Source organism: Brienomyrus brachyistius, chromosome 15, assembly GCF_023856365.1.
Source record: "Brienomyrus brachyistius isolate T26 chromosome 15, BBRACH_0.4, whole genome shotgun sequence".
NCBI classification, from domain to species: domain Eukaryota; kingdom Metazoa; phylum Chordata; class Actinopteri; order Osteoglossiformes; family Mormyridae; genus Brienomyrus; species Brienomyrus brachyistius.
In genome coordinates this window covers 14,903,009-14,924,834 of record NC_064547.1, presented here as the reverse complement: position 1 = coordinate 14,924,834, position 21,826 = coordinate 14,903,009, and the positions used below count along the sequence as shown (strand labels likewise).

Here is a 21,826-nt window from a genome sequence, read left to right as displayed (position 1 = left end):
ATTAAGGACCATTATCACTGTCATTAACAAATAAAGTCAATAAAAACCAATAAAAGTATAAAAGTACAACAAAAAAAAAAAACAAGGTGACACTTCAGTAACAAAATATGATAGACCTTCATGTGTATGAATGAGCCATTGACACCTGGCCACATCCCCCCCCCCCCCCACCACCTTTTATGGCGCTGATGGGGATGGATCAGGATCGCGTTTCACCGCTGCGTTGTTCAGCAAATTACAACGCGAATGCGATTTGAATACTCGCTAATGCGGCTATTTAGAATGCGAATGGCGATCTTCGGGTAACAGCGGTACTACTGCAGGTAAAACAAAGTAAGGTGACATGGTTTAATATTTTGCCGATTTAACCTAATTTAAAAAAAAATTAGGTAAATTCCGACAAATGACGTTTTGAAAAGGAGACAGATTACGGATTTAGCCAGCGTTTTTTTTATGATTATACATTAAGATTTCAGCGAGATATAAACTGAAATAGACCCGAAAAGTACCATAAGACCAGTAACCATAAGGCGCAGTGGCTTTTCTCCCCACTTTTGAGGTCCGAAAAATACGGGTAAATCCCCCGAGATCCTGTTTGTTTTTGTTTGTGTCCTTTTGAGTTTAATAAAACCCCCTTTAGTTATTTACCATGCTTGCTCCCGCGTCCTTCATCCCTCTGGACCAAAAAATAATTTAAAAATTAAGTCAGTGTAATAATATATATATAAATTAAGTCAGTGTAATAATATTGATTTATAGTTATAGCAGGCAGTATTACTAGGTTTAAAATATTTGTAATATTCTCAAATATCCCTGGATAATGTTAAAATTTGCCTCAGCCTGACCATAAAGGTGTTTTTTTTTCAGTTCAGTCTTCGTTTGTCCAATATCAACAACCACGGTGACAGTTTGCTCTGTGCCATCCATCTGCTTTGACCTTTCCTAAGTGGGTATGCTTAACATCAGCGTTTTGATCTTCATCTTCCGTGTAATTTCCTTTCTCAGCTGCTTCTCATATGGGTCCAGACATGGATGATGCACCTATAGCTGTTTATTCTCCCTCAGATTTGAGATCACGATTTTCTCGTATGCTTGTGGAGCAATATAGGCCTATTTCTCTTATCTTTGCATTACGTAATGTCTTGATGAAGATGGAACAAACACATACTGATGCGTATTATCTGATAACTTTGAATATTGATAATGCTTAAATATCGGCATCCTATGTTATTGTCACCTTAGCTAAGGACACAACTACGGAAATAATGGAGATGAAGATATAGAGCGGCCCTCCTGATCCAGGGTCTGGAGGCTTAGGATGAGTAGTGGCCTCTTCAGGGGATGAGCCTAGACACCTGGGAGCATCTTGTGTGGCCTCTCTGGGCCCGCAATCTGAGGACTCAAGGTACTGGGTAAGGCAGTTGGAACAGCAACGGGCACTGCTAGCTTCCTCCATCTCCTTCCCCTGTGACTGCATATGGCAGGAGGAGCTGCTGGTTCAGCAGGTTCAACCACAGCAAGCTGTGGGACGTCTGTAGGATCATCCATGACGGGCTGCGGGAGGCCAGTGGACAAATCTTTGGTGGGCTGTGCGGCTTCTCACTGAAGGAGTCATTCCACCTCCCTCATACGCTGCCGGACCTTCTCTACCTCCTGAGGACCCGTGTTAAGAGTGAGCCTTGCCAAAATCTTTTATACCCGCAAGAAGGGTGCGGAAGCTTCTGGCACTTTCCGCAGTGTGAGGTTGTACCTCCATGGCAGGTACTGATCCAGAAGGGTGAAGATATCCTCTGCTTGCAGGCCAGGCAGCTGTGGTGGATGCTACAGCTCGGGAGACCTTGCCAGTCTTCAGAACCAGAGAACATGTGGGATCCAGTCTACGAGATGGAGCGAAACCCGAAAGCCCAGTCTGATAGTAATGTGGTTTGGTTTCCTTGCGAGTTCCATCATAATGACTCTATTGAAATATTACTGTGGTGTCTGGAGGAATGAAGGATGCGGGAGAAAGTTTGGTAAATAACCAAAAGTGATATTATTAAACTCCAAAGGACACAAACAAAAACAAACTGGATCTCATGAGATTTAATTGGGTGCAAAGGAGAAAGGCACCGCAAAGGCTACACAAGGTTATAGCTTTAATGACGGAATGGAGAAAGACAAGACTTAATACATGACTAATGAGGGAGCAAACAAGAGGCAGCTGGGAGTGATTAACAGGAGGGACGTGACTGAGAGGTAAGACAAAGGAGCACCAGGCGTGGCTTATTAGGGCCACTCCAGGGAGGAGACAGGAGGGTCAGGCAGACGTGGCGGGCAGGATGTGACAGTACACTGTAAGAAATGAATATGTATAAAGAATGCTGAAATAGCATAATTTATCTTATATATTTACAAAATGTACTTATTCTATTTAAAGACATATTACATCATCTACTCAAAACACTGATCTGCAGTGCACAAAATTATGTCTTTTTTTAAGCTGTTCTTACAAAAATGTGGGGAAATTTGCGCAGCTTTATTTAAGTTCTAGCTGCCATGACCTGCTCGTACGATCCTTCCGAGTGCCACACCCCTCATTACCTCATGTGGGTTCCTGATTGGATACAGCTGTCCCATGATATTTCTGAGTGATCCTGTGTATAAGTCCACATCCCCAGGTATGTCATTGATGTTGTAATGTTCCCTGTTTAGAGTCTGTTTTCCGTCAATAAACCCTGCTTGCGCGCATTTACAGTACGGCTCCCATTGCCTGCTTGCTGTCCCGACGTAACACTAGCATCCTTCTAAAGCTATATAGTCTGCTATACACAACTGCAGAAACCACTTAATCACTGTAGATGGCAGTGTGTCTCAGTATATCTGGGCCATCCACCTCCCAGTAAAACGTACTGTAAACTACCACAGCAGTATTATTTCAGATACATGTCCCTAATTTTGTAATGCGTTAATGTAATTATAATTATTTAAAAAATATTTTAAATTAATTAATTAATAATAATAATTATTATTATTTGTATTTGTATTGCACTTTATATTTTAGCAATCTCAAAGTGCTACAAAGTGCTACACTACAAAGTAGTGTATTTTTAAATAAGGGTTGCCTGCACCTTAATGAAAATTGATGAGATGCAACTTGACAATCCGATGAGCAATAGTTACAGAATACTTTATTTATGTGTTAATAATAATAAAACTCAGTGACAATGTCAAAAATCTTAAAATGTAACAAAATTTAATTGAATAAAGTTATATAGTTCAGTTGTATCATATAGTTATAATTAAAAAAATACAATGATTTATATTTTGAATGTAATTCTACTGTTTCATAAATCCAAAATATACAATGAGCTGAAAATTAGATTTCTGTGTGTTAAACCTGAACATGTGATACATGAAGATGCTACCATTATAAATGCATAGAGTTTGTTATAATTATTATTTGAACAAATAGATTACGGTTGAGGCTATGCCTGAAATAGCCTCATAATCAAACATCAGCTACTATCCCTAAGAAAAAAGATTAACTTAATAAAAAGGCACATTAAGCTTCACAAATAGCCAGATTATGTAGCCTTTTTCCAGAATGTCTTCCAACATAGGAAATATGATAAATAAAATACATAGTTGGATATATACATACATACAGACACCCCCCCCCCCCCACACACACACACAGGTTTGTACTGTTATTATATCTTTGTGGGGACTCGCCATTCATTTCAATGGGAAAAACTCTAATCCCAACATGATGACCTTAACCCCCACCCAGCCCTAACCTTAACCATAAGAAACCAAATAAAATACGAGAATTCTGGCATTCAGGCTTCCACCTGAAAAGTGGTCCCCACAAGGTCAAAAAACACATTTTTTTTACACTGTGGGGGACATTTGGTCCCTGCAACGTAATAGAAACCTAATCCACACACACATGTCTGGAAAAAAATAAGAGATCACTTCAAAATTTTTGTTTCACTCATTTCTCAATTTATGGTTATGCATCTGTGTAAAATATATAACCTGTCTCTTCTCTGCTTCTAATGGATAAAGGGCTTCTTCCTTCCTTTAAAGGAGCCTGATATGATCTGTCCTAGAAATGGACTTCACATCTGCGCTTAATGTTTCCCATTGCTTTTGAAGGTCACTGAGGTCATCCTCCGGTTCATGACAAGCTGCTGGATAAGTTGACAGTCATCTCTAGTATTAGAAAGTCCTTCCTCCCTTAACCTGGCTGGTTTTTGGTGGTTCCCAGTGTCTCCTGCTTCACCTTATTCTTGTGTACTGCTGTCTTAGAAATTTTGGGCCTGGAAGCACTAGGATTAAACCAGCATTTAAAAATGCAGATTTAAAAAAATATGATGTGGTCTCTTAATTTTTCTCCAAGCTGTGTATCTCAGCTTAAGTGTTGGCTACTTTTATCTTTTGTCTGTATTTTGCTGTATTTTTAAAACACTGTTTCAAAACAAAATAGAATTAGAATGTGCTATACATGATGCTATGTGACATGCTCAAATAAATATTAAAGATGGAGGGATGGTTGGATGGATGGATGGACGAACGATGAAATTCCCTAAGCAATTCTCTCACACATAACCAGTTCTCCTGTTGGGTAGTACCAAAAAAAAGTATTACTTCTCTTTTCCCTTTATTCATAGATGTAATCCTTGTTTCTAGAGATTTCATGACAGACCAATTCCACACAGAAGAGCAATCAAAAATGTTATGTTTCCAAGGAAGAAAAAAATCAGAAATATCACTTCTAAAGGTACCTGTGTGAAAGAAATTACAAAGGAAAAATGTTAGACTTCTCTGGCCTGGTGGTTTATTGCAGGCACATTTATGTAAAAAGAAAAGCAGGTTTAGTAGCACGTAAAATGAGGAATGTCCAGGCGCTTGTGCAAAATGAAAAGATGGATAGATGTCAGCTTACCAAACTTGAAATGTCTTCATATACTGTGAGACGAGAAAATCACCAAAACACAATGTTACAGAATGTACATCACCTCAAAATGTCATTGTTATCTTACATTAAACTTTTGTGCTTTTGATTTTTCATGTTACCTTCTGGCCCAATGTTCTTGCTCCACTGAGCATGCAAGTCAAAGAGCAGGAAGAACAGAGCCTCCCAGCCAACAAACCCTCCCATCACTTTGGGGAGCCACTGGTTTGCCGATGTGTCCACCAGTTGTAGGCCAGTAAATATGGCAGCCACTGAAAACAAGAGACCATGACTCAGCACTAGACCTATTTTTCTCATCACAATTCAGTCCAATTCAATTTTATTTGTATAGCGCATTTTCACAACATTACATTGTCTGAAAGTGCTTTATATTATCCCCACCCAAGGGGCCCATTGAGAAAGCCAACAATGGCAAGGAAAAATTCACTAAAAGGAACCAGACTCAAAGGGGGAGCCTATCCTCCAAGGGCCGGCATAGGAAGTCAGATGAGCAAAAAACAAAATCCTAATTTGCACATAGCAAATGTTAGGATTTGAGTCTCAAAGGGGGGGGGGGGGTTGCAAGTGATGGCGCACAGGTGCTGGTGCTGCTTCTAATGGCAGGATGAACAGTGTGGTTCAATAGCAGGGCGGGCAGGAGTGATGTCACAGGGTCAAGGGCGGGGCAGGAGTGATGTCACAGGGTCAAGGGCGGGACAGGAGTGATGTCACAGGGTCAAGGGCGGGACAGGAGTGATGTCACAGGGCCAAAGGCGGGGCAGGAGTGATGTCACAGGGCCAAGGGCAGGGCAGGAGTGATGTCACAGGGCCAAGGGCGGGGCAGGAGTGATGTCACAGGGCCAAAGGCGGGGCAGGAGTGATGTCACAGGGCCAAGGGCAGGGCAGGAGTGATGTCACAGGGCCAAGGGCGGGGCAGGAGTGATGTCACAGGGCCAAAGGCGGGGCAGGAGTGATGTCACAGGGCCAAGGGCAGGGCAGGAGTGATGTCACAGGGCCAAAGGCAGGGCAGGAGTGATGTCACAGGGCCAAGGGCAGGGCAGGAGTGATGTCACAGGGCCAAGGGCGGGGCAGGAGTGATGTCACAGGGCCAAAGGCAGGGCAGGAGTGATGTCACAGGGCCAAAGGCGGGGCAGGAGTGATGTCACAAGGCCAAGGGCGGGACAGGGCCAGTTTACCAGTAGCATTTCAAATATCAGGAAAATCACATTTCAAAATCACAAACTTTAACCCATATGTTGGTCCATTGTGAAATGTTCATGAACCCATCCCTGTACCAGCCTTTCCAAAAGCTTTTTGTAATGGACCTTCAACGGCAGCAGTAATATTGTGCAATCATTGTAATGTTGCAGTGAAACGTTTTACCTACGTCATGCTTATCGTCTGTTGAATAGCTGACATGCATTAAATAGTCAGGAGCATTATTTTATTTTTCTTTACCTGCCAAGCATTTAATCGTCAGACCGTTCAAAGCATGTATCCAGTTGAAAAGGTACCTCCTGCAATAAAGATCAAAGGGACGACGTTGGGAAATAACAGGCTGGAATTTGTTAACACTTTACTTAAGGCCATATTTTTGTAACTTATACGTACATTCATAACAAATAATACTGCCTTCATAAACCATTATAAACATGGTTATAAACATTTATCATGTTGGTGCAAAACTATGATATTATGTCTGTCAAAGTGTGTCGGCTTCGCCATTTCAAAACCTCTCCTGACGTCACCCCAGTATTTGCCACAATCTTCCAATACCTTCCAATACACCACATGTTGTTTTTGACTCGATGACTAACCCTAACCCTAACCGCACCTCGTATGGCTAATCAGTACCTCACTGACTTTTTAAAAATAATTAAATTAAGTAAGTAAGTAAGCCGGTCTTGAAATTCAATACAAATACATGGAATGGTTCATCTAGCCATCCAACAAGATGTCAGTCCATTTTTTGGAGAACGGGGGAAATTCTTGTTAGTTTTTGTTATGTTACTATGTTACATAATTTTCATAGGTTCTAATGTTAAATTGTGTATTTTGTTCTTAGCAGATTTACCCTTACTACTCAGATAAATAGCTTTAAACGTTGCCTTTGGCTGCTTTAAACACAGTGCTGTACTTGAAAAGTACTGTGTAATAATATATAATTATATAAAAATTTAAATTAATATTAACAGCCACTCACCACTTGTGACTGGGCTGGCATCGGAAAATTGCCACAATTGGTTGGAAGAAGGTCAGGATCATAACTAAACAGCCCAGAACTGAGTGTGGGTTCTGGAAATAGAAAACACAAAGAACACAAGACAATGATCAGTAGGTAATGTGTTCCCTACTATGCACAGTAGTAATAATTTCTATTAAGCAAAGAAAAAGCACAGATTACAGGCAGCAAGTGCATCTTACAATATAGAAATGGAAGTGTTTAAAATTAACACGTTTTATTTTTAATGTTAACATGATTTATTATCACATGCGGTGGCCTCAGTGGTAAATTGTCTCCAAATGTAAAAAAAAACAAACATCTAATCTACTGTACACACAATGCACAATTGCCAACTCAAAGAAAATAAAGGCTTTTCTCAGCATACGTGACTAGCAAAAGTGACAAGTCATACTCACGTCAAACCAGTCCCCTGCGTTTGCAAAGATCAAGATAAAGGCAATGATGGTAAGAGTGTAAGACAAGGACAAAAGGCCCACATGTGCCTGGGGAGGGTGAAAGACAGAGCAGTGTCACATGCTGTTTGACGTTGACACTAAATGGACCGCGACTTGAATGAGAGTAAAGAAGACTTCTCTGAGGTGTGAATATATACATGTCAAAGACACTGGTTTTCATTGTCACTTACTGCCCTATAAGTGAAGTTTGTAATCCAGTGTGCAAAAAGTTCAAAAGACTGGAGGGGAAGTGTCTTTGCACCCTGGATATCCACAGCTATATTTCTATGTTAAAAATCCAGCTTTTGTGGTTTGTTACCACCATAACCCTATCCAGAGCGTGTTAAACAAACAAACACATGAGTGAATGGATGGATGAATAGATGGATGAATATATTATATTATCACAGAGGTGGAAAGTTCAGGTCCAGAAAGTACAAATCCAAACCAAGGTTTTGTTCAAACCAACCAGTTGAGCATAAAGAGTCACACTCACCCTGAACTCAACTGGTTGGTTTACACAAAACCTTGGTCTGGATTTCTACTTTCTGGGCCTGAACTTTCCACCTCTGCATAATCAAATCCACCCATCTCCCTTATCCAGTTCAAGGCCAATGTGAGCTTGATGGTCCATCCTGTGGGCCTCCCTGGAGGAGATGTACATCGACCAGGGCACACAGACATGTCCACACACACTATGGGTAAGTTAAAGACACCAATTTTCCTAAACTGTACAGTAGGTCACTGGATTGTGGCGCGACCCTGAAGAAACCCTTGTAATACACAGGTGCGTTGCTAAGATCTTAAGACATCCCACAAACTGAGAGCATGCTTGTTATATCGCGTGAGCTGAACAATTCATTTGGGGTTCAGCCCCTTATGCCCCAGCTTAGTAACGCCTCTGGCCCTGTGTAAGCTGTACACCCAGAGAGCTGGAGGCAGGGTCTGAATCCCCAACCCTGGAGGTGTTAAAGCACAGAAAGTAAACTTACCAAAAACCAAAAGTCTCTCTTGCAGCAGCCTCTCCCTTTGGTGGCTCTTTTAAAGTATCTTGCAATGATCATGCCCAGACTCCCAGTGGTCATCCAAGCTATTAGCATTAATGAACCTATAAGGGAAAAATTCAGATCATTATTGAATATTTACAGGGGCGTTGGAGGGACGTGGATACCTTGGGAGACTCACGGGGGGGCAGCATTGTATTGTTGCCCCAGAATCTACAGTCAGGGGTGTCCTGCTGGACAAAATGTAGTAAATGTACTGAGGGGGGCAGGGTGACATTAGATATATATATATGACAGTATACATTGCTCAGTATGTGAAATACCAGCTGCAACAACATTAGACATTTATACAAGGATTACATGGTACAGTCATTTCCTCTGCTGTTGTCATCATGCAAATCTGGATGCAGGAATACATGAATAGTATACTAATTACAATTAATGAATAATATTCATGTTCTGGCACCGGTCATACAGGGACCGAACCACCCTTAAAAGGAAGCCCGGTACCCCATACTCCCGGAGCACCCTTCACACGACTCCCCGAGGGACACAGTCGAATGCCTACTCCAAGTCCACAAAACACATGTAGACTGGTTGGGCAAACTCCCATGAACCCTCCAAAACCCTGCTGAGAGTATAGAGCTAGTCCACTGTTCCACAGCCAGGGAGAAAACCACACTGCTCCTCCTGAATCCGAGGTTCGACAATCCAGCAGACCCTCCTCTCCAGGACCACCGAATAGACCTTACCAGGGAGGCTGAGGAGTGTGATCCCCCTGTAGTTGGAGCACACCATCCAGTCCCCTTTCTTAAAGAGGGGGACCACCACCCCGGTCTGCCAGTCCAGAGGCACTGCCCCCGATGTCCACGCGATGCCGCAGATGGGTGTCGACCAGGGCAGTCCCACAACATCCAGAGCTTTGAGGAACTCCGGGCGAATCTCATCCACCCCCGGGGCCCGGCCACCGAGGAGCTTTTTAACCACCTCAGCGACTTCCGCCCCAGAGATAGGCAATTCCACCCCCAAGTCCCCACACTCTGCTTCCATATCGGAAGGCGTGTCGGTGGGATTGAGGAGGTCTTCCTTCCACCGACCCAAATGTCCCGAGCTGAGGTCAGCAGCGCACCATCCCCACCATAAACAGTGTTGACGTTGCACCTCTTTCCCGCCCGGAGCCGCCGGATGGTGGACCAGAATCTCCTCGAGTCCAGAAGTCGTTCTCCGTGGCCTCGCCAAACTCCTCCTACACCCGAGTTTTTGCCTCAGCGACCGCCAAAGCCGCATCCCGCTTGGCCTGCGGGTAGCTGTCAGCTGCGTCTGGAGTCCCACAGGCCAAAAAAGGCCCGATAGGACTCCTTCTTCAGCTTGACGGCATCCATCACCATCGGTGTCCACCAGCGGGTTCGGGGATTGCCGCTGCGACAGGCACTGACCACCTTACGGCCACAGCTCCGGTCAGCCGCCTCCACAATGGAGGCACGGAACATGGCCCATTCGGACTCAATGTCCCCCGCCTCCCCCAGTATATGGGAGAAGTTCTGCCGGAGGTAGGATTTGAAACTCCCCCTGACAGGGGATTCCGCCAGACATTCCCAGCAGACCCTCACTATACGCTTGGGCCTGCCAGGTCTGACCGGCTTCCTCCCCCACCAGCGGAGCCAACCCACCACCAGGTAGTGATCAGTTGACAGCTCCGCCCCTCTCCTCACCCGAGTGTCCAAGACATCCGGCCGCAAGTCTGACGACACGACTACAAAGTCGATCATCGAACTGCGGCCTAGGGTGTTCTGGTGCCAAGCGCACATATGGACTCCCTTATGCCTGAACATGGTGTTCATTATGGACAATCCGTGATGAGCAAGGAAGTCCAATAACAAAGCATCGCTCGGGTTCAGATCGGGGGGTATTCTGAACTGCCGTTTGGCGCATAAGCACAAACAACAGTCAGAACCCGTTTCCCCACCTGAAGGCGAAGGGAGGCTACCCTCTCGTCCACTGCGGTAAACCACAATGTACAGGCACCCAGCCAGGGGGCAATAAGTATGCCCATGCCCGCTCGGCACCTCTCCCCGTGGGCAACTCCAGAGTGGAATAGGGTCCAACCCCCCTCCAGGAGACAGGTTCCAGAGCCCAAGCCGTGCGTCTAGGTGAGTCCGACTATATCTAGCCGGAACTTCACAACCTCACGCACCAGCTCAGGCTCCTTCCTTATCAGAGAGGTGACATTCCATGTCCCTAGAGCTAGCTTCTGCAGCCGAGGATCGGACCGCCAAGGTCCCTGCCTTTGGCTGCCGCCCAACTCACATCGGACCCGACCCCTATGGCCCCTCCCATGGGTGGTGAGCCCATTGGAGGGGGGACCCCCGTGCCTTGTTCGGGCTGTGCCCGACCAGGCCCCATGGGTGTAGGCCTGGCCACCAGGCGCTCGCCATCGAGCCCCACCCCCAGGCCGGGCTCCAGGGGGGGACCCCGGTGACCCGCGTCCAGGCAAGGGAAAACGTGAATCCAAAATCTTTTTCTTCATAAGGGGTCTAATGAAAAATGCCATTTTAGAAAAAAAATTTAATTACCGTGTGCTTTGGCAGGACGAGGATCATCCACTGTCCCCGTAACAGATGGCGTGAGCTGAACTGTGTCTTTACTTGTGAACGTATTTATATGTTGCTGGATTAAGCCTCCTGAGATCAATGGACCAAAATGAGAAATGAGAGGAAACACAAGGACACAAGAATTCACAAGTAAAACAATCACTGGAGTAAATATGCTGCTCAAGTTGATGTCTACCGCTAACGGGTCCATAGGCGTAGAAGAGATAGGAGGAGGTGGTCGGTGTGGAGCTTCTATAAAAGGAGATGAGGTCATGGGAAGTGAAGGAGCAGCTGATGACTCCATTGGCATAAGACACACTTATGCCAGAAATGTTCTGTGCAGAGATAAAACAAGCATTTCCTTTCCATTTGTACTAGAAAGAAAATCTATTTTTTTTTACAAAAGTTTTTTATAGATCGTAGGTGAATGAATGAATGCAGAGCTTCATTCATGTATTTTATACATAGCAGGTGGTGCTATTAAATTAGTACTAAATAAATTTATAAAAAGACTGAATGGTTTGATTGAAAAGGTGCACAATGCATTAATGCGTATTATTGGCCGAAGGATTATATATTTGACATTTATATTATTAGCAAACCAACACATCCAGTGCAACCATTTAAGAAATCACACTGTGTTCCGATTATATAGCTGTTCTACATCAGACTCTGAAAAAGCATAATAAGTAGGAATAATATCAGTACAGTACCTGCGATATGATATCTGGGGTTGTCATTCCTGTGGAATGGGCACGTTGCACTTGAACTTGTCCTTGATTGTAAATGCAAATATAAATATCATCATTTCCCTGGAAAAAAGACAAAAAGTGATATAAAGTGAAACAATTTCTCTGAACATGTAAGTCAGGTCAACATCAAAGTATAATATGTGCATACAGTATGAGTCAGGTTGGCTTTATTGTCATACTATTCATATACAGGTATACAGCGGGATGAAGTCCCCTAGGTGTGAAGTACAAACAGCAAATGACAAAAGGAGGGATTCACAGTAGTTTCAGAAGCAGAATAACACAGGGCTAAACCAGACAAGGGCGTTGGGATTAAGTCTTTATATACGCAAGGTCTGAGTGTGTATCAATGATAATGAATAATGTAGCAGCAGAGGACTGTAAAATAAATATTAAATACTTATATACATATACAGTAGCATTAAAAATTTTGGGTATAACTGCTTGTAACAATTCATGCCTTACGTTTGTGCTAAGTGAGAGAGTGCAGTGGTTTGCGTTGTTGCCTCACACCTCTGGGACTTGGGTTCACGGCTCTATGTGTATGGAGTTTGCAAGGTCCCCCCTGTGTCATCGTAGGGTTTCCACTGGATATATGCTGCTTTCTCTCCATAGTCCAAAATCATGTTGAGCTCAATTGGAGTTTTCTAATTACCTATAAGTTGAAATGGTGTGTGACTGTGCCCGGTTGTTCCCTGCATTGTGGGTTGTTCCCTGTCTTGTGCCCTGGGTTTACATTTACATTTACATTTACAGGATTTGGCAGACGCCCTTAGCCAGAGCGACTTACATAAGTGCTTTGAGACTCTGCAATGAATTTCCGATGCTAGCTCAATAAGGACCCAAGCTATGAATACTATCTCTGAGAACTCTGTTGAGTAGTGCAGAATTTTTTCTTGTGCCCATGGGCTTTGCACCCCCCACTACACTGAATAGGACAAGCGGTTACAGAAAATGGATGGGATAGATTGTCAAACTCTCTTGTGTTTGTAAGCAAAACTACAGCTAGAATCTTACTGGACAAACAATTTGCACAATAAACATAAATGCAAACACAGATACCTGCATCTAGAATTGCAACTGGAAATAAATCCACCCTGTACAGATTTTATTTTAGGCAGATGAGTACTTGTGAAAAGCCAGATATATTTAGCAAAATAAGATGCCACATATTTGATTTGAGAACATTACCATCAAGAGATCGTAAGAAAATCCAATGGCGATGTAACCGTCTGATGGGCCAGATATTTCCATATGAAGGTCTGAACTGTTGGATGACATCACTACAGACATGAAGTAGCAGCTGGAACTGTTGGCAGGGTTACAGTTACCTGGCTGACTCATGCAGACCTTGCTGATTCCACAGCCATTGCTAGATATGGTTAGCTTTAAGAAAAAGAAGCAATAATAGCCAATTAAAATATAAAATATATGCATAGGACAAGTGGTATGGAAAATGAATGAATTTATGAATGAATGAATATTCATGAATGAAGGTTCATAATATATGAAATATAGTGCAATGAAAATGTTTTTAGCTGTTTATCAGCGTAGGAAGTGTATTTCTAACAAATAACACAGAATTTAATATTTGAGTATTACAATATTCAGCACCATGAGCTTTACAAAGCTGCTATCCCTGACACTTTGCCTTTCCTAAACCTGGACACTGCAGGCTCAGCACAGTGAGCTGTACAGAGCTGCTATCCCTGACACTTTGCCTTTCCTAAACCTGGACACTGCAGGCTCAGCACCGTTAGCTGTACAGAGCTGCTATCCCTGACACTTTGCCTTTCCTAAACCTGGACACTGCAGGTTTAGCACCGTGAGCTGTACAGAGCTGCTATCCCTGACACTTTGCCTTTCATAAACCTGGACACTGCAGGCTCAGCACCGTGAGCTGTACAGAGCTGCTATCCCTGACACTTTGCCTTTCATAAACCTGGACACTGCAGGTTCAGCACCGTGAGCTGTACAGAGCTGCTATCCCTGACACATTACCTTTCCTAAACCTGGACACTGCAGGTTCAGCACCGTGAGCTGTACAGAGCTGCTATCCCTGACACATTGCCTTTCCTTGGATAAAACTGATCTAAAGGTCTGTAGAGGCTCTAAGGACTGCATGGGGGGCTATGGACACTCCTAGCAAATACTCCTGTTGCCACTCTGCATCAAAAACTAAAAATCAAATATAGATCACTTTATTTTCTAATCCTTGGTGTGACCACCCCCATAAATATAATTGGCCCCTGGTGACACCATCAATCTGTGGGTGTGACTGGCAAATGTACAATCAATAATGAGACAGACATCCCACTGACCAATCCCAGGCTTAATGACTAGTTAGCTAGTGCTTCATTGCACACATGAAAGACAGTTGATGCTGGTATATGGAAGTGAACGTTTAACACGACCATGATATTTAACAATACTGATGTAATTGGTTTGCTTGCTTTCTGTAAAGCTGATGCTTACACTGTTGTTAAATATGGAAAATAACCAATGAATAACATTACTATAGTCCCGTATAGTGTTGGTTTACCTATAGAATTCTAGTGTACTTACCAGAGATGGAGTTGTTGCGTTTGTATTTTGAAGAGGTTCAGCATTATAAATAACCACAGAACTTTTCACTTGAGTCCAATAGACGTTTCCAGTTTGAACAAAGGTAGCACTGTGGCAAAAGCAGAAAGTCAAGTGAATATTTCCTCAAAATTCCATGAAACATCATTAGAAATTGTTAGGTAATGTTTAAGTGTACCTTAATAATGCATTCATAATGCAATTAGGGAACATTCATAAGCAGCATGTATGTTTACCTTAACATCCTAACAGACCTTAACAGCTTTAATATGCATTAATGACAAACAGTATATGATTACTGTACTTGTGTGTTATGTTGAATTACAGACATTTTCCGTATTCTACACCAAGAATCCTGCAGTAGCAGTTGACTTGCACATGAGCTTCTAGTCACCTAAATAAATACCTGAATGTAATGTCTCCTGGGTTTCCTGTTACTGGAGCCGTCCACAGAGCTTTCACTGATGTTTTGGGTGAGGCAGACGTATGGGAAACTGCAGAGTTCTGAGCAGAACAGACCGCAGGTGGGGAAATAATAGTCACAACAGAGCAAAGATAACCTTAGACACGGCTTCCCAAAAAAAATCCATGCAATTTAATATAGTTTGAACAGGCTGTGAAGCTGAAGTGTGGGGATCTAGCTTTGCAGCCCAGAATGCAATGGTGCATATTAGAGCTCTTTTTGTGAGATGCAGTTTCATTGTAGAATTTTCAGTGAAAAGGATCATAAAAACCACCATAAAAAAGATTGGAGAAGAAATTAACTTAGATATATGTGTATTACTCACAGCAAACCCTCTGCAGTTAAGAAGCTGAGCATCGCTTCCTGTCACTGTGAAAGTGCCCAGAGGCTGGGTCTGGCCGACTCCACGGGCTTGTAAGAGGAAGCCCTTGAACGGATTGGGTCCTGCTTGGAGTGTCACTTTAACAAATAAAATCACCGCTATTGTTACCATTACAACTTTTTTCCTGTCCACATCAAATACACTGACTTCTTAATTTTATGTGACATAGTTATGCAATTTTTCAATGAATTCGTCATGAAATTATTCAAATACTGCTTTCAGATCCCTTTTTCATGAATGCTTGTTGGTCGGATTGGGATTCATTTGTGTCTCTGTTCCATGCAAAGTAGTTTTATGAAATAGGAAACACAAAGGTTTGTGAAGGGGACTATTCACCATACGGCTAAATTAGGCATCAGATATAAACACATTTGCTTTTACCTATTCTGTACTTGAATTAAACACAGCAGTGGTGATTACCTGCAATGACATCACCTTTCTGGAAAGTGGTGTGATTCATGGAGATAGAGAATGGGGCTTGAGATGTCTGACTGGTGGTATGATGCTGCGGTTCCATAGTATCACAGCTTGGGTCAACTTTGCCTGAGCTGAAGCCCCCAACAGCCCGCAAGGTCCAGACAACGATGAGCGATGCGTACACATGCATCTGGAAAGAAGGTTCTCGGTGAACTAGCCTGAACTTCTGTAAATGAGACCAATTCCAAGGTGAAACAGCATATAACAGGAAAAGCCTCCCCATGTGTACATTGTGCAAATAAAATGTTACTCAAAAGGGGATGGTGATTGCCTGGGCACACAGGAGTGAGCTTGCTGTGTGAAGGGTGTAGATCTTATACAGTGATGTATTCAGTGAATGGTGAAATGGTGCTGAATATTAGCATTACAAAGGCCGGAGTATTGGGTTTTATTGGGAACAATAAAAATGAAAAAATAGCCGCAAAAAATGCTGATAACAGGCCTTCTGACTCATTATGTTAATGTCATGCGCTCGCTGACACGCACACAGACTAAACGGAAAATGTGGTATGCTCAAAACGGAGTGTGTTAAGTCAGCATTGCTAATGGATAAGAACATAAGCAATTTACCAACGAGAGGAGGCCATTCGGCCCATCAAGCTCGTTTGGGGAGAACTTAACTAATAGCTCAGAGTTGTTAAAATCTTATCTAGCTCTGATTTAAAGGAACCCAGGGCTTTAGCTTGCGCTACGCTAACAGGAACACTACTCCATTTTCATTTTTCAGGAACTATCAAACTAATATTGATGCTTGATCTTGATAAGAATGTTCGCTTAGCAGCGATCTTTAGGGTTGACATTTCTTTTCCTTAGCTACAAAATTTAAGTGAGTGCAAAAAATGCACTTATCTTATATGCATGTGAACTTATTCAGATTTTTTATATTTTAAAGGTTTATTCTGTGAAAGTTTTGCATGATCTTTTATCTTCAAATTGTCTGTATGAGTATGTGCATATCCGTCTCCTTGCATAGGCTGCGGGCCCCACTGCAACTCCGACTAGGACACGTGGTCAGGATGGATGAATGGATGGATGGATGGATGGATGGATGGATTTCTTACTTCTAATTTGTTTTTGTGAGTTTCATTTTACTGGATCATTTAAACAGCAAAACCAGATTGCAAATAGGAAGTGTATGGACCATTTTATTTCATATTTCTGATCAATTATAGCTTTTTTATAAGACTGTATAACTCTTCCTCATTTTGTAGGTGATCTTTTTCAGAACTGTCCTTAATCCTTATTTGGATTGTGCAATATTACTCATCTGTTTGGTATTGAATGTTTGTTTTATCCCATCATCACATGCTGCTATCTCAATTATTCAAGGCACAACACTAAGACACTTTTCATTACCACATGCACTAATTATCTGTTATTTTATTATATTTGTTATAGCTTAGTTGTAGTTATTTTTTTATTTTATTTTTTTTTACTTTGTACAGAGTATGAGTATTTATGAGTATTTATATAGTTATAATACAAAGTATTACTCATAGTTATTTGCACTATTATTTCTATGACTATTACTTCTGTTCCCTTTGAACTCTTTACCTTACCTTCATTCCTATTGTTGCACTGAGCATGTAAAGGACAAAAGAATTTCCCTCGGGATAAATAAAGTTTTCCCTTATCTTATCTTATCTTATCTTATCTTATCTTATCTTATCTTATCTTATCTTATCTTATCTTATCTTATGAACAAACACTCCAAAACCACCTAAATGAAATATAATATTCACTCAAAAGTGCGTTTGCAGAGAATTTTGCATAAATATTAAATAACATACACAGAGTGGTCTTCAAAACACATGCTAACCATAATTTTATGCTCACAAGAAAACCTTATACAAATGTTTAAATGACATTTAATTAACCTGGATTTCTTTTTTAAGATTTACAGAGTAATCTTTTTATTGGAATTTAAAGGTAAATATTGTATAACTGTACCAACTGAAGATAAAAATGTAATATATATTAATTTTCTTAACTTTTCTTAAATTGAATTTTCTTAAACTATTCATTTAAAATCCCAAAATAGTTAAGGAAACATACTTCTTTCCTTTGACCCCACTATCCAAAATGACATCTTTGTTTATTTCCTCCTTATAGTAAATGTAAGAGCATTAGCTTACCTCTGATTCACAAACACACAGAAGGTACGGTACTGGCACAAGGACAATCTTTGTGTGTTTGGAGTATTCTTATGTGAGGGAATCATAGGAGAAGCTGTGAGTCTCCACCCCCCACTTGATGACAGGAAGGTGGGAGGCGACACAGGAATTGCATTTCAATCGGATGAGTTCACCCTGCCCTTAGCCACTAATCCTCTGGGATCCTACATCAAGTAACAATTAAAAAATCAACAATTTTTTGTTGGTTCCTCAACATTTTTCTGAGAAAATGATTCATGTGAGGGAAGGAAAAAAAAAATCAAAAGCCAGGACTACAGGTAGCTGCTAGTCACGTCCTGTCTGCCGCATCCACCTGACCGTTCTGTCTCCCCTGACCCTCCTGAGCCACGTCTGTTATGTGTTTGCCTTCCTTCTTGTCCTGCCCCAGCCGGCTCCGGTATGCTGTCTTGTTTTATATTTAAGCGTTCCCCAGTCCAGTCATTGACGTCAGTCCTCTTGTGAGGCCAAGTCCTTCCCCGCACTAGCATTCTCTGTTTTGACCCCTCGCAGTCTGCTTTGTTCCCTTGCTCCCCTTTGATTTCAGTAAAGGCCATTTTGATCTCTCAACACCTACAATCAACTCCCTTGGCATCTGGTTGCAACACCACTATTTTATAAATGTTTATGCCTCTTGCTTTCAACTAGTCAGCTTGTCTTCATATACCTTTCAGGTCAGGCTGGGAAGCACGCATTGGTGTAGCATGTTGCCACACCCACCACACAACAAAATACCTTGGGATCCAGGTTGGCAACCTCCCAGACCGACATGCGGTCCTGTCGCTCCCTCTGGATCCCCCTCCTTCTGCCCAGCCGGGTACACGGGCGCCCTTTAGCCTGGTCTAGCTGCTGAGGTTCCCAGCAATGAGGATCCTCCGAGCCGGATCACCCTCAGGGAAAAGCGCCACACGGCCATAACTTATGTTCCCTCACAATGCAGGTAATGTGTGACATTGGTCTGCTACATTTTTGCACCGGTCTGCCTGCGGGACTGGGTGGGGATGAAGCAAGTCTTTCACCGTTAGGCTCCCGTGTAGATGAAACAACTTCATGACAAAGGAAAAGGGTGTAGGGGTCTTAGGTGACGAGGCAGTTTAGGATTTTTATGGCCACGTACAGCAGGTGCATTGGAAAGATCTCACGGTTCAAATTTCCTAAGAAACATGCAATACTGTGCAACAGCCTTATGCAGTCAAAGAAAATATTTTAAGCTATTTATCTGGGTATGAACACAAAAACTAACAAGTATTTCTTCTGCTCTCCAAAATGTTGGATGGCTAGACGAACACCACTTCGGTTCCCTAACCTCTCCTCAGCGGGACCTCAACCAGTCCATGTATTTGTTAAATCTGACCATCAGCAATTAATCAAATTAAATAGTTCCATAGTGCGGTAGGGCATAAGTCAAAAAATATAAAGGCATTTTAGATGGATGCTGCAAATACTGAGTGACTTTAAGAGAGTTTTTGAACAGGTGGAGCTGACACACATTGACAGACATTAAATCATAGTTTTACACCAAGAGCAAAATCATTTAAACATTGTTTTCTTTGACCGCCTAAGACTTTTTTCCAGTCCAGTACAATCCAGTTCTACAGTCCAGTAAATGATGTTTAAATGTCTGTATTATTTAATGCCATTCACAGGTATCAAGTGAGCATTAGTGCCATATTTCGAAAAAATAAAAAAGAAATAGCAAAATACAGCAAAACCAGAATAACCTGCAAAACAAGCCAACTCTCAAGCCAAAATATCACTGACATGAAAATAGCACAAAGATCAGAGCAAGTGCTATACAATGCATTTCAAACAACGCAAGAAGCTAATGGGAGTACTCAATCAAAAGACAAAGTGAAAACGTTAAGAGCATTCAGCGGAAATAAGAGCCCAGCAAGGGACCATGCAGTGGCATAGGCCAGTCCTTGTGTTCCCTGAATAGATGGGCAAATATTTACCTAATGTTCGTTTGACCAGGAGAGCCTACATGACATTTATGAGTTTGACAGGAGCTTCATATGGCTCAGGCATATAGTCAGAAAGTATTTCCCAGGGGGCAACCATAGCAATAGATACAGTAGGGACTGTAAACCGGCTTGGTGGAATGCAAACTATGTATTTTTTTGGGGGGAGCGAGTACAAATCTGTATTTTTACCACATTGCTACGTGCCTGATATGGCTAAAACGTTGGTGTGTGGTGAATTCAGCACAAATGGGGAGTGAGGTGCGGATCTCTCTCTCGGTGGACCGTGTTCGTGGCCTCGGTCTTTGCATGGGCTACAAAGCACAGTGGTGAGAAGCCTGTCAATGCCTGTTCTGGCAGTAACCCAGTGGTGGACACCTTTGGTGAGGGAAGTTATCAAACATGCACACGGGTCTCCTGAGATAGTTGAAAGGTTCCAATGAGCAGGAAAGCCTGCAGCAAAGGCAGTTACAGAGGTGAAAACCCATGTGTAGGAAGCGTTTAGAGACCATGGAGAGGGGCTATTGGACCTCCCCAAAGAGAGCCATCCAACACCTCCAGAGCTTCATCCAGCTTGGGCTTCCAACACATCTTGAGAAATTCAAGAAAACAAAACACAACGAAAGTAGCAACAATAAAATCTTTTTCACAGTTTATTGGTAGTTGGAATGAAAAATGAAAAACTATTCTATAGAAAGCGGTAAATATGATGCAGTGCCTATGCAGAGTTAATGGACATAAAATAATTCACTATTATTAAATTGTTTAGAGGGACTCAGGATTACAATAGAGGTGGGACTAAGTGACCACGTAATCCACCTAATCCACCTAATCCATGTCGGGGGACGATATGAACGAACAGAAGTCACTTTTATCATTTTCGGATCACATGGAAGCCAACTTCATGCCGGTATTTCAATCTGGCTGGGATGAGAATAATTTGTATTCACAACGAGGGGTCTCTAATTTACTAGTAAAATAAGATACAAACATAGAGAGTCTTTTTGCAGGAGAAAAAAAATGGGACAGAATAATTAAGGTATACTCTCATTTTAGTTTCATGCTGATCTCATCATTTTCTAGGAGAAATGCATAAAATATTTCTGAGATCTCCTTTCCAGTTGTCTTTCCCCCTGGGACAGTTCTAGGGTAAATATAATTATGTGTAATGTAAAGAAACCCTTAAGTAGCTCTTAAGCTCCTGAAGATGCTCCCCACCCAGCACTCTGTCAAGCTCCCATGGGGGGGGGCAGCACAAAGGTCTGTGTAAATCACTCTGCCTGTCCCCCTGTCAAGCAAAGGCACCTCAGAGCGCGAGCCGCCCCAGCTGGGTGCAGGACACCCACATCACTGTGGCACGTGCCCCCTGCTGGCCATGTCACGCATATTTCCATAGAGGTCGCTCATTACTCCTTACAGGCAGGTACAGTGTGTTCACATTCCACATTCCTGTTTAACCTGTACCATGTTTCTGTCCCCTATGTCTAACCACAAGCATCATTTCCCAGCCTGACATGCGGTGGACTGATACTGGCAGCCATGCCAATCCGTCAGTATTTATGAATATACTGGAGATACCAGAACAAAACAGAACAAAACAGAAGGAGGCGCCGTTGAGAGATTATCGTTGGACGCATCCATTTCAGGTTTATTTATGTTTATTAAAAAGCAAATTTCCCTTTTTAGGCCATGCAGGCGACACAGAAATACGGTGACTTTCTGTTAAACGCACTTGTCCCAGGATGTACTCATGACGTAAGAATGTACTCAGATTTATAAATAATGCACACAATGGTGAATAACTTACCTTAGAAACCTGAAAATATG

General features: G+C 42.4%; 1 protein-coding gene across 1 annotated transcript; it reads right to left on the bottom strand.

Moving 5' to 3' along the window:
- Window positions 1–3,270: 3,270 nt before the first annotated feature.
- Window positions 3,271–18,150, bottom strand: zgc:163022 (putative ferric-chelate reductase 1). The gene is made up of 16 exons (XM_048976595.1): window positions 18,003–18,150; window positions 15,811–16,033; window positions 15,334–15,467; window positions 14,952–15,049; window positions 14,528–14,636; window positions 13,154–13,348; window positions 11,924–12,022; window positions 11,407–11,545; window positions 11,193–11,300; window positions 8,608–8,723; window positions 7,577–7,663; window positions 7,140–7,231; window positions 6,395–6,453; window positions 5,059–5,208; window positions 4,928–4,950; window positions 3,271–4,766 (listed from the first exon to the last, which is right to left on the bottom strand). Exons 2-16 carry the CDS (start codon window positions 15,995–15,997, stop codon window positions 4,677–4,679), a joined length of 1,686 nt encoding a protein of 561 aa, XP_048832552.1. The 5' UTR covers window positions 15,998–16,033; window positions 18,003–18,150; the 3' UTR covers window positions 3,271–4,676.
- Between the last annotated feature and the right edge of the window lie 3,676 nt (window positions 18,151–21,826).